Genomic DNA, 15,008 nt, shown 5'->3' with positions numbered 1-15,008 from the left:
ACACCTGGTGAAAGACAAGGAGCGGAGGGGACGGGAATGGGGTGCCCCTGCTGTCGAGCCCAGGATTCCCTCGGGTGACGGAAAGGCTCTGGATGAGCAGGGAGGGTTATGTGAATAACCAATGAATCGTAACATGGTGACTTCTCTCTCAAGTGGAAAAAGGAAAAAAACCTCTCCAAAGCCAACTTATTTTACTTAGTATAGACGTCAAAGTCTCCACTTGAGTCCCAGGGTCCCCCTGATTCAAAGGCTCTTCTCCAACCTGGCTGACCTGCTCCACTCTCCAGCCACACTCCCCCCCTCACCACCCCCAGGCTAGCCCCTGTGGTTATTCCACCTACAGAGGTGGCCACAGCCCTGCCCCAGGGCCTTTGCACGGATTGGTCCTTCACTTCCGTCTGAACGTTACTCCCTCTGTGATCTCTGTCTCTGACCATTCTATTTACAACGGCGAGCCTTCCCTACCACTCAGACTCAAAACTGCCATTTCTCAGTAGGGCTTACAAGGGGTTAAGACCAGCCTGGGCAGCACAGTGAGATCCCGTCAAAAAAGTGGGGAGAATGGGGTTGTGGCCAGTGGTAGAGTGCTTGCTGAGCACGTGTGAGGCACTGGGTTCAACCCTCAGCACCACATTAAAAAGTAATAATAAATAAATGAATAAAATAAAATAATTTTTAAAAAGTGGGGAGCAGCAGCTCTCTGCTTGTAGGGATCACTGAGGTGTAAAGAAACTACCAAGGAGAAAGCAGAGCTGAGACGGCGAGTTTCTCCAACATCGTCTCGGAAGCCTCTAGATCCAGCCATGCCTGCAATCCCTGGGCAAGTCTGAAGTACTTGCCCAGACTTTTTGGTTCTGTGTCTCCCAAACCCCACTTTTTTGCGCTAACTGATCCAAGTCAGGTTTCCGTCCCACACAAGACGGTTCCCTTTGAACAGTTTATTTCCATCACTCCTTCGCTGCTCTGAGCGTTTACTGAGGGTGCACCATCCGCTCTGCAGACAGGAGCCTGCACGTCAGAGGAGCACCCCGTGGAAAGATGAGGATCCTGCTGAAGGAATCAGGCACGTAGGAGGCGGGGACTCACACAGCACAGAGATCCAAAATGCTCAGCACTGAGCCAACGCATTTTTGGAAGTGCGCAAGGTGGTGGTGAGAGAGGCCGGGCTCTGCCTTCTGGGGCAGCGGTCCCGTCCGCCCATCGGCTGGCACCCCTAGCAGCTCCCATCTCCCAGGCCCTGGCTTCCGTCACACCCACTGCTGGGTAAACACCACCCTCGAAGCACAGGAATCCGCCAGTGGAAAGAACAGGTGGACACCCGCCAAGGGAACGCGGCCACATACTTCACCCTGATGTAACCAGAGGCCCGGAGCCGCCGCCAGGGCCTGGTCTCCAGCTGACACCAGGCCCATCTGCTCCTTCCTCCCCAAGCGGCTGCGTGACCTCTGTCCCTGGAAGCCTGGGGTCTCCACCCTGCTCCAACCCCCCTGAAACCGAGAGGCAGTCAAGGGGGCCAAGGGCAGCCACTGGGCTCTCCAGCGTCCGTCTCTGCCGTGGCTTCCCGAGGGGGACCAGGCCAGGAAACGACAGAGGCCGGCATGCGTTCCGGCGACATCCTGGAAATCGCAGCTTTGCGAAGGACCTGTGCACAGAGCCAAGGGCTGCGAGAACCCCCGCCCAGGAGGGCCGTCACCTCCCGTGGCCTACAGACCTTTGCCTCTCAGGCCACTCGAGCAGCACTGACCTTCTATGATCTGCAGAGCGTAAAAGGAAATAAAAGACACATGACCCCCCGTATCGCACTCGCCCACTGCTACCGACTCCAGAAACGCGAGAGACCCGGTGCGGGCAGACAGCAAGGCGGGGCCGGGGCCTTGGCCGGGGACCTCTGGTCGATGTCTGGAGACACTTCTGATTGTCACAGCTGGAGAGTGGGGAAAGGGACTACTTGACACCCGGTGGGTGGGGGCTGGGATGCGGCTGACCTTCTACAGAGCACAGGAAACAAAGAGAGATCTGCGCCCAGTGTCCACAGCACTGGGGCTGAAAGCCCTCTGTGTGCAGGCCATCTGGAATGGCCTGGGGTGTTCGCCACCAGAGCACATTACTTCCTGTTGTTTAAATCAGATGCGCCTGGGCAGAGCTCGGTGGAGGACTGGTCTAGCCAGGGAGAGGCCCTGGTTCCATCCCCACGCCACGGAATAATAATAGGAAATCTACCACGTACACCAAAGAGAGCACCTCGGTCACAGCGAATGCAGAGACCGTTAATAGTTTAAGGAAAAATGATAAAATGAACTCCCCCTGTAACTAGGATCCAGTGTGACGTCACTTAAATCACAGAGCGATCCCTCTGCCTGTCTCGCTCCCGCCGGGGCAAGCTTGAAGCACGGAGATGTGAGAAGAAGCCAACAGCACGCCCCCAGCCCGGGGCTGAGGGACCCCAGGGACACAGAGTCCCAGGAGACCAGGGACTTGTGCCAGTTCCAATCCACCGGCCACGGGCACAGGGAGGGCTGCTGATCATAACCTGGCTGGGCGTCTGCTTGGAGCATGGGAGGGAGGGACATGGCTCTGTGTCTGGCATCCTGTGATGAAACCCATCCATGTTCCTGTGAAAACAGGGCCAGGGAGGTGGCAGGCCCGGCTTCAGGTCACAGCGTGAGCTGAGGGAAGACGTGGCAGACGTGCAGACTTGGAGAAGAACACTCCCGTCCTTTACGCCAGGGGCCAGCCAATGACAGCCCAGGCCCAGACCCGTTTAGACGGTCCACAAACTCAGAACAGAGTCCACATTTTAAGTGGTTAGGGAGTCAAAATAATCCTTCCGTTGCAGGTGAATTATATAAATGTGCACTGACACACGTATGCAGGATGGCACTGCCTTCTGTCTCGCTGGTGGCTGCTCCTGCAGTCCCTAGAGGGATGAGCGTTAGTGACAGAGACCATGTGGCCCAGAAGGCCTGCAACAGTCACCAGCTGGCCCTTTAAGGAGAAGTTTGCCTACTGCTACTTTTGGCCAGTGTCTCTAAAAACTTCATGTGCACACAAACCAGCCTCAGAGCTTCCTAAAATTCAGACTGTTTCGGTTGGCCTGTGGTAAGGCCTGAGACCCTGCGTTTCCAGACCCGGGCAATGTGGACGCTGCCTGCCAGTCCACAGGCCACACGCTCAGGGGGAGGGGACTCCAGCAGGTGTGGGCACAGGCCAGACAGACCAACAGCACAGCGGCACCCGGGAGGTCAGCGTGCAGACATGGGGCCCTGCCCAGACCTCCAGAATCCAGCTGGGCAAGCTGTGCTCCAACGACCCCTGGGCCACTCTGAAAGGGCGCAAGTTTGCACTCGCCCCACCCCTGCCCCGTCCTCAGCTGTCCTCGGCTCCAGGCTCAGGGCAAACTGAGGTGGCCTACGAAAGCCAGCGTCAGAACACAAACCGAAACAGAAAAGCCTCCACATCACAGAAATGTGCGCTTTCGGGCCACAGAAACTCCCAGAGATCACACACGGCTGCCCCCTGGCGACAAGGGATCGGCTCAGGATCCCCCACAGTACTGAGATCCAAGGGTGCTCCAGTGGCTTGTGCAAAAGGGCCCAGTGTGCACATAACCGACCACAGCCCCCTGCAAGCTTTAAACCATCTCTAGATCTCTTGGAGCAGATGGCTAACACCGGGTAAACGCTGGGCCAGCTGCGGTGGTACTGCTGCGTTCAGGGGGCATGACAGGGTGACGTCTGTGTGTTTAGCACAGATGCTGTTTGTTTTCTCCAAACACACATATACACATACACACACACACACACACACACACACACACACACACACACACACACGGCACTGGGGATTGAACCCAGGGTGCTTCACCACAGAGCCACATCCCCAGCCCTTTTTACTTCTTTTATCTGGAGATGGGGTCTCACCAAGGTGCTGAGGCTGGCCTCGAACCTGCCAGCCTCCTGCCTCAGCGCCCTCGTTGCTGGGATTATAGGCGTGCACCACCACACCCAGCTCTCCAGGTATTTTGGGTCTGCAACAGGTAGACTCTGTGGTGCACCTCGAACCCCGGCCACACGACTCAGAAGGAACACAACAGTGAAAGAAAACCTGAGGCTGGGTGTCGGGAGAGCACTGTCAGCCCGGCGACTGGAGGCTGAGGAAGGAAGCTCGCTCCAGCCCAGGAGTTCTCGTCCAGTCTGGGCAGCAGAGAGAGAACCTGTAGCCCAGTGGCAGAATGCACACTTGGCTTGCACCAGGCCCTGGGGTCAGTCCCCAGCAGCCCTCCCCACCCTGCCAAAAAAGAATGACGCCGTCAATAACACGAAGATGGCAAAACACACACACTAGAGTGCGGAGGGCCCTGAACCCCCATCGTCCTCGGCTCTCCTGACTGTTCTTAACTGCGACCGCCTGGGATTAAAGGGAATTTCCACAGTGCATCTCCACATGGTCTCTAGGTTTGGGGCCAATGCTGTACACCTCTAGCTTGCACTGTTGGCTGGCTCTTCTTAGAGCCGGCCAGGCAGGGGTGGAAGTACCCCAGACACACACATCAGGACTCTCAGTGGGCACGAATCATAAACACAAAGACCCAGGACCAGGACCGACCCAAAATGACCAGCCGTGGGAGGCAGCTCAGTGCACCCTGGCGTATTCATGCATGAGACGAGCCTGCTTCACAAGAAGAAATGAAACCAAGCATGAGCCGAGGCGGAACACTATGTACACTGTGTTCCATTTGAATGTATTAAAATATTTTAATACCTCTAAGCTTTTCTCTGAAAAGAAAGAAAACTGTCACACTGCAGAGAGGAAAAGGAGAGGTGAAGACAATGCTGTATTTTGCTGCATAGTCGTAGCCACCACATTAACACCTATTTACAAGTATTCTGTACATCCTAATCTTGCACCCATCAGTCATAAATTATTTTTAAGCAAAATCAGCACTATTTTGAAATTTTTTGGTAACAATCATGCAGTGAAATATGGTATGCTTTTATGTTTTATATCTTTCTGTGTGATCTGAATTTTTTTTTTTTTTTTCAGGGTAAATGAGTATTGCTAAGCATCTCTGTGTACCGGGGACACAGCAGTAGTCAAGGTCAACATCAAAACCCCTGCCCTCGGAGCTGACACTCTGGTGCAGAGGGACAGAAAATGAAGTAAGTTTTAGAGAGTGTCCGGCAGCACCACTCTGCACAGGGCGCAGGGGTCACCAACAGTCCCGTGTGTGGCCAGGCAATAATGAGACAAGGAACTGGGTCTGTGGTTGGATCCACCATGGCAGCAAGCTTGCCATTTAGTTCAACCAACTTTCTTTTTTTTTTTTTTTTTTTTTTTTTTTGAGTACTGGGGATTGAACCCAATGGCACCTGACCACTGAGCCAAGTCTCCAGCTCTTTTTGTCTTTTGTGTTTTATCTAGAGACCGGGTCTTGCTGAGTTGCTGAGGCTGGCTTTGAACTTGAGATCCTCCTGCCTCAGCCTCCTGACCTGCTGGGATCATAGGCACGCACCACGGTGCCCAGCTCGGCTAATATTTTTCTCGTGAGAGAATGAGGAAGGAAGCGAGGGCACCGGTTCCTTAACTGGCTGCCCAGAAGCTGTAAAGGGCTGTGAGTAAAATACGAGGGGCTGGAGGGGAGGGGACTTTATAAGGGAGTAACCAGGGAAGGCTCACGGAAAACAGGCAACCTTTCAAAAACGTGTGTAAAAAACAACAGAAAACAACGTGACCCAGGAAAAGTAGGGTCCCACTCACCAGGAAAGGTGTGCAGACCCAGGTGAAGGTCCCCACGGCTGCCAGGTAGGCAGACTTCTTCAGCACCTTCAGCTCCTCCTGCCGGATGGCCATCACCTTGTCCTTGAAGGCCAGCTCCCAGGCATAGAGCTTCAGCACCTTGATGCCGTTGAGGATCTCGTTCATCAGCTTAATCCGGTTGTCCTTGCTCTTCATGTGGGCCACCTTCACGGAGAAGGGTGGTCAGCACCACGTCCGGGGCAGGCCACTCGCCCCTGACCTGGCCTCCCGTCTACTCTCAACATGGCCTTCTACTATAAAACCAAAGAACCCTCCATATCGTGCTTCACTCACACCAGATGGACTTTAGAGAAGCCCACTCTACTTAGAACCAGGAGTAAAGGCCAGAAAGTCCCTCGGGTGCCCCGCGGAGCCGGGACCTGGGCCCCACTCTGCTACTCCAAACTCGAGGGGCCACGTCCCTTCTCCACTTTCTTGCTTTCAGGCAGCCCCCGGTTGTCACCATACTGGACGTTCTGCGCCAGCCAGCACTGCTCCTGACCAACGGCTGACCACGCCCGAGAGTTGTCACAGATTTTTAAAATCATCCTTCCTGGTGCTGGGAGGCAGCCGGGCCTTGGGGAGGCCAGGCAAGCACGGGGCTCCGACCACTGCCCCGTTGGGTCTGATCACTTAACAAGTGCTCGGCTGTCACTGCCAACGAGGACCACACGGGTCGGTGCCAGGGAAGGCAGCTCTTTCAGGGGTGAGCCACTCAGGGATGCCTACACCTCGGGGACAAAAGGGACACGGCCTCACATCTGCTGCCTCGCCTAGGCCACCCACCCAGCCCACAGGGCCTCTCAGCCCACATTCCGGAGCTCATCCCACGGTGGGCCAACAGTGTGGCCAGGTGCTCTCCTGAGCACAGACACCACCAAACCTAGCTGTGCAGTCAATCGGGTGTGCATATGAACACACAGAAAGTTCTAGAACACTGTGCTTCAATGCATTCCTAGTGGCTGAGAGGGAAAGGAAGGGGGCCGCCCCCTTTAATCCCTACAGATACACGTCACTTGAACTTTTTTTTTTTTTTTTTTGGTACTGGGGATCGAACCCAGGGCCTTGTGCTTACAAGGCAAGCACTCTACCAACTGAGCTATCTCCCCAGCCCCTTGAATGATTTTTTGAACTATTTTTTGCATTTGTACTAAATACAAATATTTAGTATTTGACTAAATACTATTTAGTATTAATAGTATTAATTTAGAATTAATAGTATTTAGTAATAGATAAATACTATTATCACGTACTTAAAAGCTTAAGAAATACAAACTATCTCTAAAAATAAAGTTTAGCCCTGTGCACAAGAGCTCAGCAGGGGCAGAGTAGAGGGTTATTCTGACTCAACTCTTGTAAACACATAAATATAAAAACGAGGAGCTCTGTGGAGAAAGGACTCCTGGAGACTTGCAGACGCTGTGGGTGCCGGTCACCAGCCCCCTAGGTCTGTCTTGGGAACTCTCCCCTGGGCTTCCCGCTGGACCACCAGGGAAACTTTGATACACCTGGATGCCAGGCTGCGTGGCAAAGCAGAACCCAGGAACGCAGCCCAGGCATCTGCGTTCGCCAGAGCTCCCAGGTAAGCCCCACAGGCAGGTGAGGCTGAGACCCCAGGGCCCGCGCAGAGCGAGCCTGGCTAATGTCCCTGCGGAAAGGCCTCAGGCCAGGTCCAGCCTGCAGAGACAGACGCCCTACCTGGTAGGTCTTGGTCTTCATCGCCATCACCGCGTTGAAGGGCACCATGAGAATCATCACAGCCACCCCGGCGAAGATAGAGGGGCCCAGGTTCTGAGGAAACAGACAGCCCAGCGCTCAGCAAGCCGCGGAGGGCAAGGGCCTGACCCCGCTATGTGGGGCCCACCCCACACTGCCAAGGGAGCTCTGGGCAGGCGTCGTCTTTTCCCAACGATGTGTTTGGCATTTGCAGCTATGGGGTTCCCCTACCTTTAGGAACGTGCAAGTCCATGAGCCGTTTCATCTGAAGCCCTTGGGGCTAGAACTGGCTAGCCCCTGGGTTTAGAACTGGAGAACTAACTTCCTTCTCCCACTCCCTCCCTCATTCCTTATCCGGGATTGAACCCGGGGGCACTTCACCACTGAGCCACATCCTCAGCCCTTTTTTATGTTTTATTTAGAGACAGGGTCTCGCTGAGTTGCTTAGGGCCTCACTAAGTTGCTGAGGCTGGCTTTGAACTTGTGATCCTCCTGCCTCAGCCTCCCGAGCTGCTGGGATCACAGAGATGTGCCACCACGCCTGGCTAGAATTGTAGAACTTAAAAAAGATAATAAGGTGCTGGGCAGAAAGCAGTTAATGCAGCTGGCCTGGCCACTCATCTTGCTTTGAAGGCTGCTGACAAGTTTGGCCGGCGGCTGGCAGCTGGGGTCTAGGAACCTGGACTCAGGAGGGTTTTCGCCATTAGTGAGGAGAGGGGCTCACCGCACACACGACGCGGCTCTCGGTGAACCCTCTCTCCTCCTGGGAGGCTGGAGCTTTGACAGGCGCCAGAGCGTGCCTCTGTGACCAGCTCCCAGTGAGAGCCCTGGGGAGCACCTCACACCTAAGCCTAACGGCAGCTGGGGAATCAAGTGCATCCTAGGGACTCCCCTGGGGGAGGACTGCTGGCTGGTCTCCCCTGGACCCGACCCTCAGCACCTGTGTCCACTGCTGTTGGGCTATAATAAACTCAGGCCCTGGCTGTAACCATGGGCTGATCCTGAGTTCTCCTAGTGATACACGGACCCTGATGTGGCCTGGGGGACCCCAACACAGCTGCACAGGTCGTGTATTTCCTGACACCTCAGCAAGACCTGCAGAGCACTCCCAAGTCACACGTGTTGATGTTCAAGCCGTAGAACAGGCGGCTCTGCACTGAGGGATAACTGAGATCACAGACTCCTCATCGGTCCAGGTGAGGTCCTGCCCCAAACCAGTCAGGAAAATGTCAGTGTCCTCGCTTTCTGGTCTGGGGAGGTGTGGATAGAGGTCAGACACGCCCTCTGACCCCATCTGCGATCAACCGTCTCAGGAAAGGGGTCGACCGCTGAGACCAAATACAGATCTACATCTTCCAGCTTCCTCTGAGTTGTGCAAATAGAGAGACCCCTGAGGAAACAGCCCCGTGTGCATTTCCTCAGCTGAACCACCCCAGGACTGCAGGATAGCAGGACTGGCTTCTCCTTTAGGTTCTGAGGAAGAGAGCAGCCCAGCAAAGTACTCCCCTTCCTCCACTCCTTCTTCTAGGAAAGTGCTGCTGCTGAGCCACCCAGTAGCAGGACGCACCTCAGCCCACAGAAACTACCTGGCCCTCCAGGTTGAAGGTGACTCCCTCCAACAACTGAGACAGCAACTCTGAGAGCAAATACCAGTGGTCAAATCGCCCCAGCACGTCTCCATACCAGGCCCGTGCTATCCACAAAGTCTGCACTAATAAATTAACAGGCCCGGGAGCCCCATGATGAGAGGCACCATCGTTATCACTGATTTGAAGATGCAGAAAGTGAGGACATCAAGAAATACTTCCAACCTGGGCGGGGTGGTGCACGCGCCTGTAATCCCAGAGGCTCGGGAGGCTGAGGCAGGAGGATCACGAGTCCAAAGCCAGACTCAGTACAAGTGAGGCCCTAAGCAACTCAGTGAGATCCTGTCTCTAAATAAAATACAAAATAGGGCTGGGGACGTGGCTCTGTGGTCGCAGGCCCCCGAGTTCAATCCCCAGTACCACCCCCCTAAAAAGTACTTCCAAGGTTACAGAGTTGGAAATGGAAGAGGCGCAATTTGAATACAGCTATTCTGTTCTGGGGCCTCTATGGTGTTTATGTCAAAAAGAGAGACTCTATTTTGGTCTCAAGCAATGGTCCCCAAGCAAAGATAAATTTGTCCTACAGGACACCTGGCAACACCTGCAGGCGTTTTTTGTCATCACGACTGGCGTGGGGTGCTACCGGCTTCTCATGAGATCGGGGCTCACAACACAGAATTGCCACGTGGAGCGTGAATGGGACCCGGCTGCCAACCAGCATCTACAGCGAGCGGCCGCAGGAAGCTGGGCTCTGCGCCTTTTGTGAGCCAGTCCTGAAGGCGGCTCTCACGGAGGTGTCCAAAATACCCCCGTGGGAACACCTGCTGGGAACAGAGACACCCCCAGGTATCTGCCGGGATCATTAGAGATTTACGTTCTGGCATTCTGAGGTTGGGGATGTCGCTCAGTGGTCCAGCTTGTGTGAGACCCTCAGTTCTATCCCCAGCACCGAGAAAAAGAAAATTCCGATGTTTTTTCTTAAGTTTCATTAGTATCAATACTTCATTCACTTCTGCTCTCTATAGTATGAAAAGTGTCAATCAAAGTCAAATTGACAGATAATCGTAGGTCCCTACTGTGCACCTGGCCCGACTGGGGCTGAACCCACTAGATACAAAGCCGGGTCAGACGCTGTGTGCACGCAGGAGTATGTGCAGGTGCGCACACAGCCCACCTGGGGCGTAGGAACTGGCACTGCCCTGAGATAAATCCTGCACTGCAGCCGCTGGGATTGGGAAAAGGAGGAGGCCCTGAGGGAGGGCAGGAGACCCCAGCTGGCGGAAGGAGGGGCCGCAAGGCCCGGTGGGAAGGAACGAGAGGCGCGGCTCAGGCCTGCTCAGCATCTCTTCACTCTGGGGACCGTCCATCCAAGTGGAGAGACCCATGTTCGGCAACGAGAGCTCCACCTGAGGCAGGCTGGCCGGCCAGAGACCCCTCCTGGGCAGCAGACTGGCCCAGGGACGGGGACGGGACTGTGCTAGGCAACTGGAGTGCCCCAGGGAGCACCAGGCAGAGCAATGCAGGCTTCTCTTCTCTGGCACTGCTCTCTGCAAACAGGGTACAAGTATGGAAGCCGCCTGGGGAAGTCCCACTGAGCGAGTCCATAAACAGGGCTTGAGCTCCTGGATCCATCCATGCCTGAAGACAGATCCCTGGGTTTCTCAGGTCTGACTAACCCCCAAAATTCCTTCAATTGCTTAGGTGAAGATGGATTTCTGGGAAATCCACAGCCCTGACCAACACCATTAGGGACTAATGAGCGACTCTGGTTCACATTTGAGCACAGTGGGAGAGACGTGGTATGCATGTTACAGGGTCGTTAATTACACACACCGTCAAGAAGAATGTGAGCATGCACCAGGCCACCCACGAGGACATAATCCCCACAACTCGGGACAGAAGGACTGTCCAGGAGGGGTTCATGGGCCAGAAAACACCACGAGAACAACAGTAATGAAGACCAGTGAGCAGAGGCCACTCATCTCTTACACCCCCTCCCACACGCGGAGACCACCCCACACCCGAGAGCACAGCGCAGGACACGCACCAGCCAGAGGAGGTAGAGGGCCAGCACGACCTGCAGAGGGGCCGACCAGATCATGTTGATGTACGTGGCCAGGTCCATGAACCTCTGGGCGTCCACGGACATGAGGTTGACAATCTCCCCGACGGTGGAGGACTTCCTGGCCGAGTTGGTGATCACCAGGGCCTGCGGGAAGAAGCGAGGGCGGGTGGGTGAGGCTGTCGAGGCCGGGCAGGACGGGGACGCTCCTGGGCCTGGCCACATGCACTCGCACACGTCGGCCTCCCACCTCGAGGTCTTCAGCGTACCCCCCAGAACGGGGCTCTGCGCACTCGAGTGTGCACACATCACGGGGCACGCATGGCCACGCGCTTCGAGTCAGCAGGTCCAGGCGGCCCGAGACTCTGCATTTCTAACAAGCTCCACGGCCTGGCTCAGGCGGCTGGTCTCTGATCCCCAGCAAAGGTCACAGGTGGAGGCCAGAGTCCCTCAGATTGGCATTCCTGACACCCAGGGCTGAATCAGCCTTCCGGTGGCCGTCCAGTGTGATGTGGACAGTTAGTGGCCTCCCTTGCCTCTGACCACTAAATACCCCCCCCAACACACACACACTGTGACAACCAGAATTTCACCAGATGTTGCCCAGCGTCCCTGGGGAGGCTGCTGTAGTGCTGCGTTCCTGGCCCAGGCCACTGGTCCTAGAGTACGGCTACCACGCACCCCTGGAGGGGTGTGTCAAACACTAACCCCTGACCCTCCCTCCCTCAGGGGCCCCGATTTGCTGGTCAGGGTGCAGCCTGGGCAGCAGGCAGGAAGCTCCGCAGGTGAGTCCAGTTTGCAGACAGGGCTGGGCACCAGAGACCTAGCTGTCTCTTCCCAGGCCAAGGGCCAAGCAGGGGCCTTGCCCCACAGGCTCAGCAATGAGGGGACTGGAAGGCGACTGGGTTCCTCTGAAGTCCGGCGAGAGGCTGGGGAAATAGCTCAGCGTCTAGCACGCACCTGGCCCTGGGTTCCACCCCAGCACCAGAAAACCCAGAAATAGCTATGTGCAAAGCTGGACGTGCCGGCTCTGCACTCGATCATGCAGGAAACGGCCCCTGCTCAGTTCAAGAGGAGGGAGAGAAGAGTCAGCCACAGAGAGCCAGGAGGCAGCCTGGGCGACCCCACATCCAGGACCACCAGCCCCCTCTGCAACACGGGTACCCACGGCTGACAGGTGGGCACGGACATCCCACAGGGTGACCCTCGAAACCAGTGATCACGGCCAGTGGTCTCCACCCTCGCCCCCTGGGGCCACCTTGGGGCCCCTCGCCCCCCAGCTCCAGAAGCAGGGCTGGAAATCCCCAAGTGGAGCAGATCCCGAGGCGGTGGGAGCGCGGGGAGGCCCCAGGGGCTCCCCACCTTGCGGTAGACGGCGCCGATGACGGCGGTCTTGATCCTCATGCCGCTGACGAAGCAGATGTGGAAGTACTGGTGCAGCACCAGCGTCTGCAGGCAGGCGCTCACGAACAGCAGCCCGGTGTAGAAGTAGCCCTGCCAGTCTGGGGCCTGGGCGTCGCTCACGAACCTGATGAGCAGCCTGCCGAGGGGCGGGGGCGAGTGCAGCGGCCTGAGCAGGCTGCCCGCTGGGAGGGCGGCTTCCAAGCCAGGCGAGGTGGGCAGGCAGGCACGCCAGCCCTGGGGCGCCAACGGGTGACGGGCTGCAGGCTCCACGGGCGGCCAGCCTCTCCCAACACGGCCCTGATTGCTCTGCCTCACCCCCAGAGTCACCCCCAGAGTTGAGGACAAAGTGACAGAGGGGAGGAGGGAACGAGAAGGACCCTGAGCCTCAGGGAGAACAAGGAGGGGCGCAGCCGCCCGCCCTGACTTCCCGGCTCTGGTGCTCACGGGACGGCTGCCTTCCGTGGTCTCAAGGTCCCGCGTCCGCCCCACCCTGGATGCCGAGAGTTTCTCTTACTTACAACCCATGGGCCTTAACTCAGCAATTCAGCAAAGCATGAAGCAAAGCCGGGAAGACAGAGACACGGCGCGGGTCCCCACGGCCCGAGCGGCACAGCGAGGGGGAGGTCGGCCCGGAGGCCAGGGAACTGGGAGGAAGGAAGGGCTCTTACTTCAAGATCTCGGGGCCGGCGAACATCATCAGGTCGTGGATGGCCTTAAACAAGAAGCTCATGAGGAAGTAGGGCCCGAAGGTCTTGTACAGCACCTTGAACAGGGAGGGGTCCCGCTCCTTCTGCGGGGACTTGACGATCAGGGCCTCTGCCTCCTCGCTCACGTCCCCCTGGGAGCTGCCCCTGGCCTTGGCGGGGTCCTTGGTGGAGGAGTACGTGACCCTCACCGGCTGCCTGCAACACAGGTGGGTTAAAGTGCTGGTGGGGTCCACGGAGATGCAGGCCAGCCCCTGGGGAGAGGGCCAGGGAACGCCAGCCCCAGGGAGGGCGGAGCCCGAGACAAGTCCTCGCAGAGGGACAGCCTCACACCGGGGTGGTGGATGGGACTCGGGTTCCGATGACGGCCTGGCCGTCAGCCAGCCCTGGCACTGTAGGAGGTCCCTTATATTCTCCAGACCTTCATGGCTTCATCCATAATATGGGGACAGAGGTAGAACCTACCTCTTAGGCTGCCTGCAAAACTGAGTAAGTTAACACACGTGAAGGGCCCAGCTGGCTTCCGCACGCCACGCGGTCCCCCTCAGAGACCAAACCTGGAATAGCCAAAACCGCCCCAGAGAATCAGGGTGAGACTGACACTTCCCAGCTTCAGAACCGACCACAGAACAACAGACGTCAAGCCCCAGCCTGTGAGGGACAGGCACAGCGGTCGCTGCAACAGAACCCAGAGTCCACAGGAAGCTCGCAGATCTTAGGCTAGGATGTCGAGACCACCCACTGAGAACAGGACAGTGTCTTCAAAGCCAGAGAAAAAATAGGTAATCAGGACGTCACAGGAAAACACTTTTGTGTTTCAAAAGACTCTGGAGAGAGTTCCAGGAGAACCAAGAGAACGGGAGAAAAGACCTGCCAATCAGAAACCTGGTAAGAAACCTGCGTCCAGAACGCGCACAGAACCTGAGGAGTGAGTAAAAGGCGCCCTGCCTGACAAGGGCCAAGGATTCGCAGAGAACTCTCCAACGGCGGCACACGAGGGCCAACAAGCACAGGCCACATCGGTCGGTCTCGTCACTTGGGAAGCACAAGTCAAAACCACAGAGAGTCACAGCCACTAAGATGGCCAGAAGCAGAGTCAAGTCACAGAAAAGTGTGCAACGTATGGAGAAGTCAGTGCTCTACGCCCGGGCGGGAACAGATGATGTCGTCACCTTGGAAACAGCTAGGCCGCGCCTTCAAAACTAGACAGACATCCTGAGACGCAGCACTTCCACTCCTGTGTATCTATCTGCCCAAGAGAAACGCAGATGCGTGCCCCCCGCACACTGCCGGGGGACGTCCGCAGCAGTGATGTTTACGACAGCTGGAAGGACGGAACACCGTGTCTGCCACCTGATGAGTGGACGTCAGGGTTCGACAGGAGCTGTCCTCTGAAAACCCCTGCGGATGCAGGGACGTGAGGTGGACTGTTACGGTTTGGATGGGGGGTCCCCAAACGCTCCTGCACTGACGCGGGAGAGTCAGAGGTGAAATGCTCAGACTGTGAGAGCGGAAGCGGAGACGGTCCGCGCTCGCTTGGATGACGGGCAGTAACTATAAGCAGAGGGGCACTGGGACGTGTCCTGCAAGGTACACCTACCCCACAGCTCCTTCCCTCTTTCTCTCAGCTTCCTGTCCTGCGACGAGCTGAGCAGCTCTCTTCCACAGTCCGTTGGCCATAATGTGCTGTCTCACCTCAGGCCCAGAGCAACGGAGTTGGCCGTCTATGTATCAAGACCT

The 15,008-nt window shown here is 56.6% G+C and overlaps 1 protein-coding gene across 1 annotated transcript in view; it reads right to left on the bottom strand.

Annotated features, from left to right (window-relative positions):
• The window catches only part of ABCC1 (ATP binding cassette subfamily C member 1 (ABCC1 blood group)), a 113,474-nt gene that overhangs the window by 38,404 nt on the left and 60,062 nt on the right, over positions 1-15,008 (bottom strand). Inside the window, exons 8-12 of the mRNA XM_079120603.1 lie at positions 13,233-13,466; positions 12,523-12,700; positions 11,146-11,307; positions 7,495-7,587; positions 5,758-5,961 (exon numbers count right to left, since the gene is read on the bottom strand). Of these exons, the coding sequence (XP_078976729.1) occupies positions 5,758-5,961; positions 7,495-7,587; positions 11,146-11,307; positions 12,523-12,700; positions 13,233-13,466 (871 nt within the window). The remainder of the gene's footprint in view (positions 1-5,757; positions 5,962-7,494; positions 7,588-11,145; positions 11,308-12,522; positions 12,701-13,232; positions 13,467-15,008) is intronic.

This window comes from Sciurus vulgaris (assembly GCF_902686455.1).
Source record: "Sciurus vulgaris genome assembly, chromosome: 18".
NCBI classification, from domain to species: Eukaryota; Metazoa; Chordata; class Mammalia; order Rodentia; family Sciuridae; genus Sciurus; species Sciurus vulgaris.
The sequence above is the reverse complement of the archived record's forward strand: the minus strand, read 5'-3'. Positions and strand labels throughout refer to the sequence as shown.